The sequence below is a fragment of the Melanotaenia boesemani genome, chromosome 9 (assembly GCF_017639745.1).
Source record: "Melanotaenia boesemani isolate fMelBoe1 chromosome 9, fMelBoe1.pri, whole genome shotgun sequence".
Classification (NCBI taxonomy): domain Eukaryota; kingdom Metazoa; phylum Chordata; class Actinopteri; order Atheriniformes; family Melanotaeniidae; genus Melanotaenia; species Melanotaenia boesemani.
In genome coordinates this window covers 33,108,402-33,125,441 of record NC_055690.1, presented here as the reverse complement: position 1 = coordinate 33,125,441, position 17,040 = coordinate 33,108,402, and the positions used below count along the sequence as shown (strand labels likewise).

Genomic DNA, 17,040 nt, shown 5'->3' with positions numbered 1-17,040 from the left:
AATCATTTATTCATTGTGTTTTTAGAATCAGCTTTGTATTTACTCTGTATTTACTAGGTACCAATCTTTATATTTTAATTATTAGGATTTAGAAAAAGTACTCAGCAGCATTCGTTGTGCTTGTGTGTGCTGGTTTAAGCTTGAGTCTGAAGAAACAGAAAGTCAAGGCCATGGACGAGATGAAAGGATGTGATTGTACCAGGACGAGACCGGACACTAATCTACCCATGCTTCTTATTTTCCACGTCTTATCTTTAGTGGAAAAATACTGTAACTTGAGACTTGTGTAATTCTGAAGTGAGGGAACCTCAAACATTGAACCTCCCTTTATAATGCTTTGTAATGTGTGAAACAACTCAGTGTGTGTATCATACTTGTATGGCACATACACTCCTTGCAAGTAAAATTGTACAGATGAAGTAATGCTCTGTGTTCTTTCTTGTGTTAAAAGCTTTAGCTTTGCAGTGCTTGGTATTAGGAAGACTTTTCCTAAGAACTTTGAATAGTCTTGAACATGAAATGTGATATACATTTTTTTTAAATAATTAAGGCAAGACAAGGCAAATTTATTTGTATAACTGGTTGCAGATGTAAAATCTTTGTATAAATAGTATAATTTGTCATTTTAAATTAAAATTGATGACTTGGAAAAAAGACCTGTGATGTATTTTTGTCTGTGTGAAATAGGCCAATAATTTCCCACATTTGTCTTAAAACAATTACTTAAAACATTTAAATTATCAATAAAACTGGTTCCTTTGAGATGTTTATAAAAGAAGATGAGATGTGTGGCAATACTTGTCATGTGTTAAAGTTGTGCCAAACATATTATTTGTCAGATAAAATTAATTAATTAAATATATATATGTTTATATTTATTTTATTTATTTAATATTCTAATAATTTTCATGAATGATTTTACATGATATACTTAAGCAAATATGATCAATCTTTCTTTATATAAACAAATGCAATATTTAAATATAAAGTGTATAAGCCAAATTGTTCTCAAGTTACATTTAAGCCCTGTTAACCAAACGCATCTTATTTCCCTACCCGTAGCTACGGAAAGCACGTGGGGACAATTCTGCAATCTGAATGGGAGAGCTTTTGCTAACTGTCTTTCCCTAAACATGGCAGCACATCTGAAAAAGCGGGTTTATGAGGAATTTTCCAAAGTTGTTCAGGTGAGCAGAAAAAAATCTCTTTTGCTGATTCTTTCTGGCTCGCGAACGAAAATTAAAGTTAGAAGATAATACGTCAACTAGTTTGTTAGCTAATGCTAAGTCGTTAGCGAATAGAAGACCAACAGCCAGCCGGTCACAGTTTCAAAACAAGACACACACCCTATATATATATGTGGTAATTGTTTCTTTGTTTAAAACGGAAGCTTGTGCTTAAAGTAAGTAAGGTTTGCAGCTGTTGTTTATGTAACTTAAACTCTAGCCAGCTAACTACATCAGTATAAGCTAGTTAGCCTCTGTCAGCGATAGCTTGTCAATAGATTTATAGTTATACTATTTGTCTGTTGTTTCTTCTTGAATAATCGATAGTAACTGGTGCATACTTGTAAATATTTAACATTCAAGACTTGAGATTTTTGTTTGTCCAAGAGCTCTGTTTTTATAAGGAGACACCGCAGTTGAACGAGGCTAGAAGTTTAAACAAGCACCTAATGAAAGTAGCAGATGCGTGAATTAAACCTGTGATTGCAGAGGGACAAGATTATCCGGTATTAGATCATGTTTTTGGACACACATAAACATACACTGACAAAGATCAGTTAGAATGTCGCATTTCTACAGGTGCTAGCTTTGACAGGTACAATTAAGGACATTTCTAACTTTAATAGAATGGACTAACCAAGTGTACATATCTCTGTCTTCAATTCAATTTTACTGAAGAGAGCCATAGTAAGTAAAGCTTTTTGTGGCATAAAAAGTGCTGAGTATACTTCGTTTCTATGCTCACAGATTCCCCATGAAGAAACTCCAGCGAAGAAACTTCGCCTTTCCAAACCCAGCAAGTCTGCAGCTCTGCACATTGACCTCTGCAAGGCCACCAACTCCACCGATGCCCTGCAGTACCTGCTGCAGTTTGCACGCAAGCCTGTGGAGGCAGAGAGCGTGGAAGGTGTGATCAGGATCCTGCTGGAGCACTACTACAAGGTGAAGCTAAAACAGCCGCTTGCTCCGCCTTTGCTTCGTATTCTACACACAAAGCACATCTAATGTCGATGATGATTTCCTCTTTCAGGAGACGGATAACTCTGTGAAGCTGAAGATTGCCTCTCTCCTAGGCCTGCTGTCCAAAACACATGGCTTCAGCCCTGACTGCATTGTTGATGATGCCATTAACACACTTACCAATGAGAGTAAGATCATTCATTTAAATATTTAAATATTTTAATACATTAATTTAGCATCATGTGTCAAAAGTCTGTAGATTTAACATAATTTTTAAATGTATGTTTAGGAAGGTAGTGGATGTTAAAGAAAAATATATATATATTTGCATTTTAACATGATATAGATTATACCAATAACATGCTCAACCTCCAAAATAATAACTGGAATAGTCTACAAATGCTCGGTACGTGTCTGTTGTCAGAGTCTCATCAGGTCCTCGCCCAGCTGCTGGACACTCTGCTGGTCATTGGGACACAACTACCTGAGAGTCCTGCAGTCAGACTGAGGCTCATAGAGGTGGCCTACAAGGTACCCACACAAACACACACAGGTCATAAACAGTACTCATTAGTAAGTTTAATTAGTTCAAATTGATATTTCTGGAACAAACCAACAATTTTTTTTTGGTCTTTTTTGCCCTCAGCACCTGTCCGATACGTATTTTGGGGTGAGGAACAAATGTCTGCAGCTCCTGGGATGTGTTGGCCTGGTTGACACGCCTCTGACTAAAGGCAGTGAGGGACCGGGCACATCTTTAGGTCCGAAACGTTTCTCAGTATATTTAAACAAATCAGCCATGTGTCTGTCTTAAAACATAAAATTTATAGAGAGGAATATTTATAAAAGCATGATTCACCAACAGCAAGGCTTTTTGAAATTTCAATAACATTTGATGTAATTAAAATTGTCTAATTTTATAGTTACACACATTTTAATCCTTGAAATCATTTACTAAACACTGAATTATGGGTCACAGTGTTTTAATTTTGCTTTTATTGCATCAAATCCAGGATGTGTGAGGGATGTCCAGAGTATTATCAGTGACTACTTTGCAGACCAGGACCCCAGAGTCCGCACTGCTGCCCTCAAAGCCATGGTAGGATGCTGCCAGTCACGTGAACCAAAAGAAAAAAAGTGGAAATGTAATTCAACTCAGATGTTTTTCTATGTTTCGTTTACCAGCTGCAGCTTCATGGGAGAGGAATGAAGATTCATCAGATCATTTATGAGCAGGTATAGACACGGTTTCTCCCATAATTCTGTGTGTGAAGTTGAAGGGATGCCGTAGTTTCATGTGAAAAGTTCTTATGTTAAATAAAAATACCTGATGTTAACGTGTGTTTGCAGGCCTGCAGGCTGCTGACAGATGATTACGAGCAGGTCCGATCAGCAGCAGTGCAGATGGTTTGGGTGCTCAGCCAGCTGTACCCAGAAAGGTGAAGACAGTTGTTTTCCTTCTGTCTCTGTAGAGCTGTACAGACCTGCTCTGTCGGCTCTGTAAGACCTTTCCCAGCTCATGCTGCTCTCCTGAAAAGTCTGACTCATCGTTACTGTTCTCTGTCCAATCAGCATCGTACCCATCCCATCATCCAATGAGGAGATCCGGCTAGTTGATGATGCGTTTGGGAAGATCAGTCACATGGTTAGCGATGGGTCCTGGATGGTTCGGGTGCAGGCTGCAAAAACACTGGTGAGGAAATCAGTGTTACAAACAGTGTTCACACAGTTATTCCCATCCTTATAGATGTGTATTTTTCAGTCTCAATCCTAAACAAGGGATAAAAATATAAATTTAATAGACTCTATCTTCCTCCTGTTTCTTTTCTCTCTTCTAATATGTCACAAAAACTCTGCTTAATAAAGAAACAAAAAGTTTTCAATGAATTCTCTCAGATTAAAAACCTTCTTATGGACCTTTTATGAAATGGACATCTGTGTAAAGAAAATAAAAAATGGAAAAGGTTTTCCTAGAAAGTGCTTCACATACTGCTGAAGAGGAGACGCTTCACTGTGTTGTGATTGTTGTGTTTAACACAACAAATAAGGCCTCAATAAGGTTTTTTTTTATGTGTTTAGTTCTCTTCTTGGTCTCACATGATCTTTGTTGCTGTTTGCGTAACAGAAATGTTTCCATGGTTTATTTGTGTGTCTGCATGAGAAAAAGACTGAAATTTAAGTTTTTGTTTTCCTTTGTGCCAGGGTTCGATGCTGCAGGTCAGTCCGCACTTTCTGGAGCAAACTCTGGATAAGAAGCTGATGTCAGATCTCAGAGTGAGTAGCTGTTCCCAAGAGAGCCACGCTTCGCTGAGAATATCCAACAAGAATAATGAAATCTGAAGGTTTCTATTTGCTTCAGCACCATTAACTCCGTTTTATTTACCTTTGGTGTTCAGAGGAAACGCACAGCTCATGAACGGGCCAAAGAGCTCTTTGCTTCTGGAGAATTCTCCTCTGGCAGGAAGTGGGCTGATGATGCACCAAAGGAGAAACTGGACACCAACACCGTTAACCTGATTGCCTCGGGCGCCTGCGGAGCCTTTGTTCATGGACTGGAGGATGAGATGTTTGGTACAGGAAACATCTGCTGCAGCAAAGCTTAGTCTGTTTTGACAAATTTGTGCTGTTAGATTTCCCAGATTTACTCACCTGTCTTAAACTAAAGCTCTGATTTAACTTTTTGGGTTTTGTGTGTTTAATAAAACTTCAGAGGTCCGTATCGCGGCGGTGGAGGCGCTGTGTCAGCTGGCCCGCTCTTCCCCTAGCTTCGCCGAGAAATGTCTGGACTTCCTGGTGGACATGTTCAACGATGAAATCGAGGAGGTGCGGCTGCAGTCCATCCATGTGCTGAGACAAATCTCCACCCACATAACGCTCAGAGAGGACCAGCTGGACACCGTGCTGGCTGTGTTGGAGGTAAACCAGCTGGGATCACAAACCATCAGAGTGACTTTACATTCATGATTAGACAAACTGATGAAGTCTCTGCATGTTTTCAGGACTCGTCTCGGGACATAAGAGAAGCTCTCCATGAGTTACTGTGTTACACCAACGTTTCCACCAAAGAGTGCATCCAGCTGGCTCTGCTGGAGCTGCTGAAGAACCTCAACAAGTATCCCACCGACCGCAACTCTGTCTGGAAGTAAGACAGCGTTTGTGTTTGTGGCGTAAATGATGCTAGGTCCAGCTGTTTGTTGATTGCTTCATTTCTTCCCTCACCCTCAGGTGTCTGAAGTTCCTAGGTTCCCGCCACCCGACGCTGGTGTTGCCGCTCGTTCCTGAACTGCTCAGCACACATCCGTACTTCGACACACCGGAGCCCGACATGGACGATCCGGCCTGTATCCTTCACACTCTTAAAACACACGTTTACATAAAAGAGGAATCAATGAATCTTAGTTTGGAGACGTTTACGTCACCGAGCTGATCATCTGTTTCGTGTGTTCGTCTTCCTTCACTCGTCGGTGACCTCAGACATCGCCGTTCTGGTGTTGGTGTTCAACGCTGCCAAGTCGTGTCCCACCATGCCGGCGCTGTTCTCCGACCACACCTTCAGACACTACGCTTACCTGAGGGACAGCCTGTCCCACCTCGTCCCACCGCTAAGGGTGAGAACCCGAAGCTTTAGAGATTATTTTATGATACATCAGCTCTTTTCCAAACATTTCTTCACCTGCTGATTAACATTTTGAGTCATTAGTTTTCTTTATTTTCAATTTAAAAAAATACAGAAAAACATTAGTTTTTGTTTTCTTATAAGAAGATGCTTCATTTAAAAATCCAAAAATCAGACCAAACACTTGAGTCATTCAATGAACTTTCATATAAAACAAAGAAAAAACACAGTTGTTGCTAATTAATTTAAAGTTAAAGCAGCTTTTTCCCCATTTGTTTGTTTTTAGAATGATCTATTTTTTTCTGTTTGGTTCTTGAGTCACTTCAAAGTCCAACTAAAAGAGAAGATTTGAGCCAAAACTGGAACCACATTTATCCAGAAAGGATGAAGTGACACCATGTATATCCACGAGGGGCAATATTATTTACAGAAAAGACTCAGTAAACATTAACAAAAAAAAGGATTAATAAAACAAAAAATTGATACTTTTAAAAAAATTAACAATATGAAAATTATACATTTAAAAATTTTTATTAAAAACTTCATCCAATGTTTTTTAATTTTATTTTTTAAACAGTGAAGTAAAAATAGTTGTTTTCTGTAACTTTGTGTGTTTCAGCTGCCGGGCACGAAGCAGGTCTACAGTCTGGACTCTGCAGACTCGGGTTCCGGTTCTGGTTCTGTGGAATCGGCCCAACTCTTCCTTCAGCAGAGTCTCAGCAGAGTCAGCACCATCCACAACCTGGAGACGGCCGGAGCTCAGGACCTGCTGGACTTCACCATCCGGTAAACACACACATCCTCCCTCATCTGTTGATTGTTGGGATTTTGATTCAGAATAAACACGAATGACTTCCTGTTTGTCCGTCAGAGACCTGCAGCGGCTCGGCGAGCTGCAGACAGAACTTGCTGGAGCTGCTGATTTCTGTGCCACATACCTGCGCTGCCAGCTGCTCCTCATGAAGGTAGGTGTGTGTGCAGTTTTCTGAGTTGCTCTCACAGAAAGGTGGTTAAAGAGTAAGAAGTTGTTTCTTCAGGCTCTGCAGGAGAAGCTGTGGAACATGGCCGTCCCTCTGTGCCTCAAACAGAACGTCACAGCCACAGCAGCAGCTCAGCAGGTCAGCACACACACACACACATACGACCCCAGTCATGTGGTTTAAGTGACTTTAGTCTGTTTTAATGTGATCTTGGAGATTTTGGAGGAAACCTACAAACTGGAGTTTCTGTACAGCGGTTTGGAGAGCAGGCAGGTGGCCACCATTCATCACATTCGCCTTCAGGCCAAAGCCCTGCAGCTCATCCTGACGGCTCGCACCAGACAAGGGTCAGCACACACACATCTGCACACATCCAACATCAAGTCTGTCCAGATGTTTCAGACGCTCGTTTCTCCTCAGGTTGGATCTCCTCATCAGCAGCTGTGAGAAGTTTCTGCAGGAGGTTGAGTCTTTTCAGAGGTAATTTATTCCGATTAACATTTATTCTGACCCTCAAGCTTTAAAATCTCAACACAGTATCTTTTCTGCACCATCAGGCTCTTCCTGACCGAGCTGCCCCACTTCCAGAACAGCTTTGTGGATAAACTTCTGGAGCTGATGCCCTGCCTGTCCACGTGTAAGCCAGTAGAACTGGTGAAGATCCTGCAGACGACTCTCAGACAGAGCGGCCTGCTGCAGCTCAGACTGCCTGAACAGGTCCGATGAGTCTCTGAGATGTTTTTAAATATGTGGTGGTGGGACAGTCTGCTGAACCCAGTTTGTTTGGAACAGATCCATCAGGCAACGGCCACCATCATAGAGCCGACGGGGGAGTCGGACAACCCGCTGAGGTTCACGTCCGGTCTGGTGGTGGCGCTGGACATCGATGCCACGCTGGAGCACGTCCAGGACCCCCAGAACACTGTGAAAGTTCAGGTCAGCTGATCCTGCTTTACCCACTTCTTAACCTTCAAATGTGCTGCTCATTTTTGAAGCTTCATTAGAAAGTTGGTGTCGAGTCGGATCAGGTTGAGCTTAAAGGGAAATGTTCATTTTCCAAAGATTTAACTAGTTTAGTTCTCCTCTTGTTCAGTCTGTGTCAGCTGAAGGTGTTCCTGTTTAAAGGAAAAAAACTGAAAATCTTTGTTGATTTTGGTGAAAAAGAAAAAACTGAGTCGAGTGTCCAGCTCCGTCCTTCTACAGCATCTGCTAAAAACATCAGCTCAGCTCAGTAATGGTGGAGCTGCAGGATGGACTGACTTACACTGGGATCACTTTACAGCTATAAACCTGTCTGTAATGCTGGCAGTTGTAATTCACAAAAGTTATGTCCAAATGGAGGAAAAAAAGTGTCTGTTTATCAAATTTCTGGTTGGAGACTTTTATCTGTTAGTGCTTTTTAGGCTGACAATGTCAATCAGACTTTATTTGTACAGACTTTCCTTACAAACTGTAAAAATAAATAAATAAAAACAAGTCCTACCCTGTGCCAGCCAACTCTAACAATGTGAAAAGCAATAAAAGGATGAAAAACTGGAGGAAACACTTTCACGTGTAGTGGGAAATTTCCACAAATGTCAGGATTTAAAGATTTTTAAATTGATATTATATAACTAAAAAATCATTCAAATTTGCAAGTTAAAAAGCGCAAAGTAGAACGAGTAGAAAACAATCAGGCTGAAAGTACAAAAAAAAATCTAAAAGTTTGGATTGAAATTATGAATATATTCGCAGACCTAAAAGAGGATTAGTTGAAGCTTTTTTGCTTGTTTGGACTGTAATGGGTTTGACATTGCTCCGTTCCCGTCTGCAGGTTCTATATCCAGATGGCCAGAGTCATGTGATCCATCCCAAACCTGCAGACTTCAGGAACCCTGGACCTCACAGACACCGACTCATCACACAGGTTTACCTCTCACACACCGCCTGGACAGGTCAGTGAAGTAGAAGCATGATGGATCCAGATGTTCCTGTCAGTAAATGTTTCTAACAGACCTGTCGTCTTCCAGAGCCGTCACAGATTGAGGTGCGCCTCCTCCTGGCCTACAGCTCCTCTTCCGCCTCCCTCTCCTCGCCCTCCAACAAACTGGGATGGAGCGACAGCATCGACGGGCTGCCGCCAACAGAGGCCGCCGTTGAGGGCACGATTCCATTCAGCAAACCTGTAAAAGTCTTCATCATGCCCAAACCGGCCCGACGTTAAGGAGAAAACTACTTTATCTGGATTTTATTTCAGACCGGTTTCTGGCTACTCATCAGCCAACAGCTACGAACTAAAAGATAAAAACTTTACACTCTCCAGAACAAGTTTGAAAGACTTTTTTCTGTAGTTAAATGTTACACAGACAAACTGATGGAGATTAATGTCTTTGATTTATTTCATGCAGCAAACAAACAAATACATTTCACTTCATTAAAAATAACAGATTTTACTTTAAACCAGTTCAGTACCGCATCTTCAGTTTATCTAAAACTTATCTGCAAGTTTCTTTAACTGAATTCTTTCCCCATAAAAAGAGGATTTGATCTTCAAAGTATTTATCGCCCCAAAAACATCTGCTCACAATTAAGATCTCTCCGACTCTTTCAGATCTTTTTTTCCACAGCAGGGTCAAAGCTGCTATCAGTATGCTGATAGCACTGATGCACTGATCCTCAGACAAGGAAAGCAAAATGATGCATTGGCTCTGCTTACTTATAAAAAAAGAAAAGCATTAAAGATTCCTGCAGAACAAACCAGCACATCTGACCAGCCACTGATTTACACTTCTGCAGGTAAAACCCTGAAGCCCAGATCTGGGAAACGGTGGTATTTTTATTTTAGATGCAGGTAGAACTCCAGGTAGTTTCTCTAAAAGTGCAGGTTTTGCTCAGAAAAGTCACCACCCCTTTGTTTCAGCTGGTGGAGCGAGGTCAGCAGGTTGAGTGGAAGACCCCGCCCACTTTGGCTCCCTGGACAGCCAGCTTGTTGTATTCAGCCACTGCCTTCTCGGTCTGTAAGACCCTAACGTCGACACCCTTCTGCTTCACGAAGTCCACCGTGGAAGAAGGAACCTGAGGGAGGGAGGAGGCGGCAGCACAGAGTTAAAAATGTGCAGACAAGACAAGCGTGGACACAAAAATCCACAATCACTGATGACATTAAAGTTTCAGACTTACTGAGAATCAGATGTCTTACCTGCAGAGCTTCACTCATTCCTCTGCCAATGACCAGCAAGTCTATTCCCTTCTTCAGCACCTCCTCCAGATCTGCAGGCTGCACCCCTGGGTAATGCTGGAGAAGAGGCAGCACAAAGAAGAAGGTGGAGGGTTTACAATCTGTCCAGCCTGCCATGTTGCATCCTGCTGCTTCTGACTTACATCAGTCCCCGTCTCTCTCCAGTCCCAGGCCCGACTACCTCCAGGCCAGACCTTGCAGTCTTTGTAGCTGGAGGAGCATCCTTTCACCTTCATGTGGCCCCATGAGAGCGAGGCGATCTCTGGAGAGGACATGCCGATACGAGGCACAGAAGAGACAAGGCTGGCAGTCAACTGGTTGTCTGAAGAGCCCACTGGGGGGAAACAATCTTTGAACAAGAAGAAAGAAATGAGCTTATTCTAACTATTCACCCTGTTAATAACCTGTAAGCTCTGACTCAGATCTATGAAAAGCTTTATACTGAAATGAAAGAATCAGAGGTCAGAGTTGATATGCAACCTGCCACAAGAGTGCAAGACAAGAAACCCCTCCACTGCCAGCTGGGCTGTTTTCAGAGCTGCTGGGAGCTATTTTTGTACCACACTGACCAACGATTCCCACTAAACCAGTAACAAAGAGTCAAACTTTGCTGTATCGCTGTGTCAATACAAACACGAGCAGGTGCTGAACTATGAAACAGAAACTGCAAACATTTATCAGTAAAAAGTAAAAATATGAAGCAGAGAGACGACATGCTGCAGCTTACCCGGAGTTGGTGTCAACAGGCTGGACACACCTCCTCCTCTGATTAAAGGGAAAGAAACACTCATTAAACAACATTAAACTTGTGACATGCAACAAATGGAAAGAATAATTATATTATTTTTAACTTAAAGTGTAACGAATGACAGAAGATAAGGAGGATAAAGTGGTTTTTAGTGACTTGGCAAGGCACCTACATGCCCAAAAGCAGCTTCCTTCGTTGAGGTAATGCTAACTAACTTTGTTTATGCATTCCACAAATGAATTTCTTTTCATTAATTTTTAAAAATTTTTAAAAGTCATATTAAAGGAATCAGAATTAGTATCAACAAAACTAGTCATTTATTTGCTTGGTATCAGATCAATACCTAATCTTGCAGTATCACGCACCACCACAATGACGGACACTCAATTTCCATTATTCCCAAATCCATCCTGTTTATAAAAATATATTTTTATTTCTATATTATCACTCTCACGGTTATACGTCAAAAGTTATAAAACTACTTCTGATTTGAGAAAGTAAATTTAGAGTGAAAACACTCCCTTGTTAACAACTGAGTAACTTTAGAGAGAAAAGATGTGCAAGTTGTTTCGCACAAATAATTTTCACTTTAAGTCACGTGGCCTATTTTCATCCAATCGCAGTCCGTTTAGGAACGCAGCTTAAATGACTAATTATTGTTCCTTTACTTGTATAATGTAGCAGTGAGAACATGTCTGAGTCTTCGGTACCTGAATAAATAAAGTTTCTTTGCGCAGCTGTTTTAAAGACGCAAATGTCCCACATCATCGCAGCTGTTCAGGTAGCACTGCTACGTCCGCCATGTTGGTTCTAAGAAGCCACGCCCCTTACGTCACGCGGCCTCATGCACGGTTCTGTCAGGGAAAATCTTAATAAAATCTTTACTCCCGATCTTTCCCTAGCTAGCTATTACAATGACTCCCTGGAATAGGGAAAAACAGAAATAAACAAATATTAATCTATCTAAAAATTATACGGACCTCTGTTCATCCCTCATTGCGGAAATTTGGTGTTACAAACAGCTGTATATGGTATACACAGAACCAAAATAGAAAAACACACCCATCTATATTTACATATGCAAACCAACGATAACAAGGTAGAAAAAGAGGAGTTATAAATACTGTGTAAAAGGAAAATATAGCCACGTATGAAAGCAGTGCAAGGTGACAGTTATTGCAAAGCATCTCAGGAAATTTGCTAAATTCCAGATAGGACCCTGATGAAACAGTTTTATTCAGCTTATATTGAATCTGTCATTTCTTTTTCAATCATTTGTTGCTATGGAGACCTTGCCATCAAGGAAAAGAACTCCCCAGGGAGAATTGTGTGCACAGCATCTAAAGTAGCTGGAGTGAAATTCAGCAACCTGGATTTAAGAAAGTGAAGACAGAACGCATCCTCTGAACCATGAATACAAGCTACTTCCTTTTGGTCTCAGCCTGTTGTTCCTCCAGCTACACAAAACAGATCCAAGGCTTTCTTTGCACCTCTCTGTCTGGGCTCTAAACACCACAGAGATAAAGAGGTAGCTGCTCTGTGCTGCAGATACTTTGAACCTCTATTTATTGTTTTGTATTGGGTACCTTTTTTTTTCTTTTTTTTTTGACAATTTTACTGAACTCTTGGCTCACCTGCTTTAATTAGCTGCTGATAATATAAAGATATAGTTTTATGTTTTTCATGTCTTTTAGTTTTAAATGTGACTGATGTTACTGCTTACTGCTAAGTGTGAAGTTATGTTTTTACCCAGTAGAGGATGCTCATGCTTTTTGATAAAGCTTATGCTCAGTCAGCAATTTAGTTTTACCAGTTTCAATGTTAATGTTACAGCTGAAACATGTTGGCTATATTTCCTTTGTATAAAATGTAAAATAAGTACAGAGGCAAAAGGCAAATTTATTTGTCGAGCACATTTCATGTACAAGACAATTCAAAGTGCTTTACATAAATCATTACAGCAGGGTGCAGACAAGTGCATTAAAAAAATAAATAAAGTACACAAAACAGATATACATAGCAATAGCACTCCAAATAGAGATTGTTAAGAGGAATTAATGATAAGATAATTCATGAGGTATAATAAATAAGGTAAAAAACATATTTTTAAGAGTTACTAATTGTATTTTGTTTATCTTGTAGCTCTTACTGTGTGTTTACATACACGGCTATTCAATAAAACTTGTGAACAATCAGTTTGAGAGACCATCGTATCATTCGGGGATGCTACACACATATCACTTACAGTATATAGTCTAGGAATTCTGGTCTCTGGGAGGAGAGAGGAATAGTTGGTGATAGTTCCGGAGCAGCACAAATATCCAACAATCCAATCTCCACTGGGTGGCTCACTGTATCCTGGTGGGAATCCTGAACATAGGGGGAGGTATTTGCTGTGGTTCCTGAGCAGGTAAAAAGCCCCAAAGCCTGCATCGAGTAAAGAGGGCGTCTCCAAATGAAGCCTGCAGCGAGGCCCGTATTGTGACATTCAGCAATGACGAAAGCAAAAGAAAGACAGCAGCAGTTTGCAGATATTTGGATATGATATATTCCTATATAACTTTAATCTGCTGAAATGATCTACTTCTCGACTCTGATGTAAGACTTCCCTATGACATCACTGCTCACACATTTGACCCGCTCACATAAATATATATGAGTAGATAGATAGATAGATAGATAGATAGATAGATAGATAGATAGATAGATAGATAGATAGATAGATAGATAGATAGATAGATAGATAAGCTTGTTCATATATTTTTATATATTTATAGATTCATTTACTATGAAGTTGCATCATTATGTTTACATATCCACTAGTGTTTAGTTTACATAATGAAAGGTGAACTGCTGGATATCAAATGACCAACATATCAGTTCTACCAAATGAGCTGTTTTATGGGGCCTCGAGTAATGATGCTTTTAGTGATGCAATTGGCCCGAAAGAATCAGTACATTCATGGGGCTTCATTACACCATCACTAATGGCTGCTGGAGAAAGTCCTGAAGCTGACATATAGTCAATGGAATCCCAGAGTGGCAAGGTAAACACTAGACTGGAGAAGAACGGGGGGTCAGGGAGGTTACTCGAAGCACAAAAGAACACTGGTGAGATCCGTATTTACCATGAACACAGTCAAACAATCTGTCAAGGTCTGGTTGCTCCTGCAGACCTCATAAAGGAAATCTTGATTAGGGCAAATGGAAAACAGCTGTGGGAGCAGGAGCAGGCTGGATTCTGCCCAAAGCTTCCAAGAACCTGCTCCACTCCACCAAGAAACACTAAATTATGCCAACATTTCTCTTCCTTGGTCTGGGCATCTTCTTTCTCCTCCGTGGATTCGCCTCCTTCACCTGACGTCATTCAGAGAGGTTGATTCAGTGTCAGTGGTGTGTTCACAGTTAAGCTCCTGCATGTCTGTATATGCTTATCTACGAAGGAGCTAGACTGTTTTATTTTTTGCTTTAAAAAAAGTATTAATTTAAAGGAGTATTTTCCTCCTTGCATTCACACATTGCAGTCCCAGTATGTGGTTATTTATAAATATTTTTTAGCATGTTTATCTGTCCTTGCCATCTTTAACTTCCCAGTTACATAACCAGAGAGCCTGATTTCTCTGTTAATGATCATCTAAAAGAGCCGCGTACCAACAGTAAGATCCGTTTCTACCAGCTTTATTGCACAGTAAACAGGCATTTGTAATCAAAGGTCACAGTGAACAATAAAAGACTGTTTGCAATGGACCCAGATGACTCACTTCTCTTCCACTGGTCTCCTGACTGGAGGCCTGATTTCTTACAGCCACCATCACACCTCAATTCTGTGTTTATATCAGGAGTGGATTCTTTACAGGTGATGATAAATCAAGTTGGTTGACATTTTTTTACTTTTTATTTTCCCTCCCTCCTTTTTTCTTGGTTGGCTTGTGCACATTTTAAATGAAGGACGATCTGTCTGCTGTCACAAGTCACTGCAGGATTTCAGTGAAAAGAGCAGGATATGAGCTCCTGACACCCCACAATTCTGCCTTTCTCGCTTCCTATTGTACTTTTGATATGCTTGTTTTTCTTGACTTTTCCATAACAGTTAGGTTTAGATGCAAAACAGCCCCAACAGAAGGACACAAGATCCAGAGGGAACAAGATTTCATTTCACAGTGGTGCATGAAATTAATCATGCAGACGTCTTTCATTTTCTGAGTTATACGTCTGTATTTTGTTGCTAAGGTTGGTACTTAATAGAAGTGCATTTTTCTTTTAAAGTAAAAAAGTTACCTAACTAAAAATATTACGTAACCATGATATTCTTTGGAAAAAGACACTTTTCTTGTTTTCTTTGTTTACTTAAAGATTCTCTGTTAAGGTTGTTTTAACACCTCCTGATGCCTAAACTGTGATTTATGCAGTTTTCACGCAGCACCAGAGAAGTACAATGAACATGTAGTAGTTTAAAAAAAATGGAATATTGGATCAATTTTAATCTCTCTACCTTTCTGTATTTATTTTAGATTTTATTTACTTTTACTCAGGAAGAAATTTCTTATTAGGCGACACATATGGAAGAATTTCAGTGAACATGTACATTCCTGAAATGAAACATGAAATGAACTTGACAAGCGCTTCATTTTTTTCTGAACGTTCAGCAGCAGCCTCTGCTGCCTTGTCCTACAACAAAAGTTCATTGTGGAACAAAAGGGTGCAGAAGATACACTGCAGGTACGCCTTTTTCTTTTTGTTCATCACATAACGCTTAATCATTATGTGATCACTATGACCATGCCACCTCCAGCAAGCAAACAGTACGGTTAAGTTTGAGTACATTTATTTTTCAGGCTGTCGTGTCTGGAGAGAAGCAGCTCCACTTTGAATTTACACAAAAGTGGGTTCCAGTATTGTTTGATGACCAACAGTTGGACAGGATAGTTAAGTACCTGACAGGCTTCCTTCATAACTGTGAAAAAATCTCAGATGAAGTCTCCACCATGCTGTCCTATGACAAGCTTAAATACATCCTTGTTGTGATGTTGCCAGAGGTAAGTCAATAGGTGTCTTTTTAAATGTAGAGGTATGAGCATAATAACATTGACAATAATATGGATGCATAATCGGGATATGATACCTGTAACAAAGGTGACAGTAAAGGCCTTGGAAGAAATAAGGAACATGACAACAAAAGACGCAGTGGCAGAGGTTGATCATGGACCACTGGATGAGAGGTTAGTGAAACATTTAAATGTTCTTTAAAAAATAGCCCAAAATCTCTGTAAACAAATATGATTTCTTTTTCTAGTGAAATGGAGGCCATGGAGATGGCAATAAGGAATGACATGGAGAGGCGTGGGCTTGTGTAAAAACGATCCAATAAAGGTTTCTTAAATCAGATTCACCTGTGATATTTTTCAGATTCAGTAGGCTCTGTAGAATAATGTAAGACAGGTCTGACCTGACTCAGTGTGGGTACTATAACATCTGGACCAGGTATAGTGTGTAAAAACAGCAAAAAAATGATTGAAATCTGCCTTTACTGCATTTTCACAAATCAGAAAAAAGGTTTCACAAATCACAAACTATGTTTTTCAGATTCAGTAGGCTCTGTAGAATAATCTAAGACAGGTTTGACCTGACTCAGTGTGATATTATAACATCTGGACCAGGTCTTATGGGTAAAAGCGGCAGAAAAATGAGAGAAACCTGCCTTTATTGCATTTTCACAAATCAGAGAAAGGTTTCACAAATCACAAACTATGTTTTTCAGATTCAGTAGGCTCTGTAGAAAAATGTAAGACAGGTTTGACCTGACTCAGTGTGGGTACTATAACATCTGGACCAGGTATAGTGTGTAAAAACAGCAAAAAAATGATTGAAATCTGCCTTTACTGCATTTTCACAAATCAGAAAAAGGTTTCACAAATCACAAACTATGTTTTTCAGATTCAGTAGGCTCTGTAGAATAATGTAAGACAGGTTTGACCTGACTCAGTGTGATATTATAACATCTGGACCAGGTCTTATGGGTAAAAACGGCAGAAAAATGAGTGAAATCTGCCTTTACTGCATTTTCACAAATCAGAAAAAGGTTTCACAAATCACAAACTATGTTTTTCAGATTCAGTAGACTCTGTAGAATAATGTAAGACAGGTTTGACCTGACTCAGTGTAATATTATAACATCTGGACCAGATATTATGGTTAAAAACGGCAGAAAAATGAGTGAAATCTGACTTTATTGCATTTTCACAAATCAGAGAAAGGTTTCACAAATCACAAATTATATTTTTCAGATTCTGGAG

The 17,040-nt window shown here is 40.0% G+C and overlaps 2 protein-coding genes and 1 long non-coding RNA gene across 3 annotated transcripts; 2 read left to right on the top strand and 1 right to left on the bottom strand.

The window, feature by feature from the left end:
* Positions 1–1,070: 1,070 nt before the first annotated feature.
* ints4 (integrator complex subunit 4) lies at positions 1,071–9,221 on the top strand. The gene is made up of 24 exons (XM_041995011.1): positions 1,071–1,187; positions 1,974–2,168; positions 2,257–2,374; positions 2,611–2,717; positions 2,833–2,947; positions 3,200–3,285; positions 3,372–3,422; positions 3,537–3,625; positions 3,759–3,879; positions 4,389–4,460; positions 4,583–4,757; positions 4,897–5,102; positions 5,186–5,328; positions 5,412–5,527; positions 5,661–5,794; positions 6,422–6,588; positions 6,674–6,767; positions 6,840–6,920; positions 6,999–7,129; positions 7,203–7,262; positions 7,340–7,499; positions 7,575–7,718; positions 8,596–8,716; positions 8,792–9,221. The coding sequence occupies exons 1-24, from the start codon at positions 1,134–1,136 to the stop codon at positions 8,983–8,985; spliced, it is 2,934 nt and encodes a 977-aa protein (XP_041850945.1). The 5' UTR covers positions 1,071–1,133; the 3' UTR covers positions 8,986–9,221.
* aamdc (adipogenesis associated, Mth938 domain containing) lies at positions 9,137–11,551 on the bottom strand. The gene is made up of 5 exons (XM_041995013.1): positions 11,458–11,551; positions 10,727–10,764; positions 10,143–10,348; positions 9,961–10,056; positions 9,137–9,836 (listed from the first exon to the last, which is right to left on the bottom strand). Exons 3-5 carry the CDS (start codon positions 10,272–10,274, stop codon positions 9,696–9,698), a joined length of 369 nt encoding a protein of 122 aa, XP_041850947.1. The 5' UTR covers positions 10,275–10,348; positions 10,727–10,764; positions 11,458–11,551; the 3' UTR covers positions 9,137–9,695.
* A 4,063-nt stretch (positions 11,552–15,614) lies between these two features.
* LOC121645725 lies at positions 15,615–16,132 on the top strand. The gene is made up of 2 exons (XR_006011497.1): positions 15,615–15,966; positions 16,041–16,132. It is a non-coding gene; the product is annotated as an uncharacterized LOC121645725 (long non-coding RNA).
* The last annotated feature ends 908 nt before the right edge of the window (positions 16,133–17,040 follow it).

Coding starts and splice junctions, on each gene's coding strand:
- ints4 (XM_041995011.1), top strand. CDS start 1,134: ATGGCAGCACATCTGAAAAAGCGGGTTTATGAGGAATTTTCCAAAGTT. Junction 2,948..3,199: donor GGGACCGGGCACATCTTTAG/GTCCGAAACGTT, acceptor CATCAAATCCAG/GATGTGTGAGGGATGTCCAG. Junction 5,103..5,185: donor CCGTGCTGGCTGTGTTGGAG/GTAAACCAGCTG, acceptor GCATGTTTTCAG/GACTCGTCTCGGGACATAAG.
- aamdc (XM_041995013.1), bottom strand. CDS start 10,274: ATGTCCTCTCCAGAGATCGCCTCGCTCTCATGGGGCCACATGAAGGTG. Junction 10,057..10,142: donor GGAGAGAGACGGGGACTGAT/GTAAGTCAGAAG, acceptor CCTCTTCTCCAG/CATTACCCAGGGGTGCAGCC. Junction 9,837..9,960: donor GAATGAGTGAAGCTCTGCAG/GTAAGACATCTG, acceptor TCCCTCCCTCAG/GTTCCTTCTTCCACGGTGGA.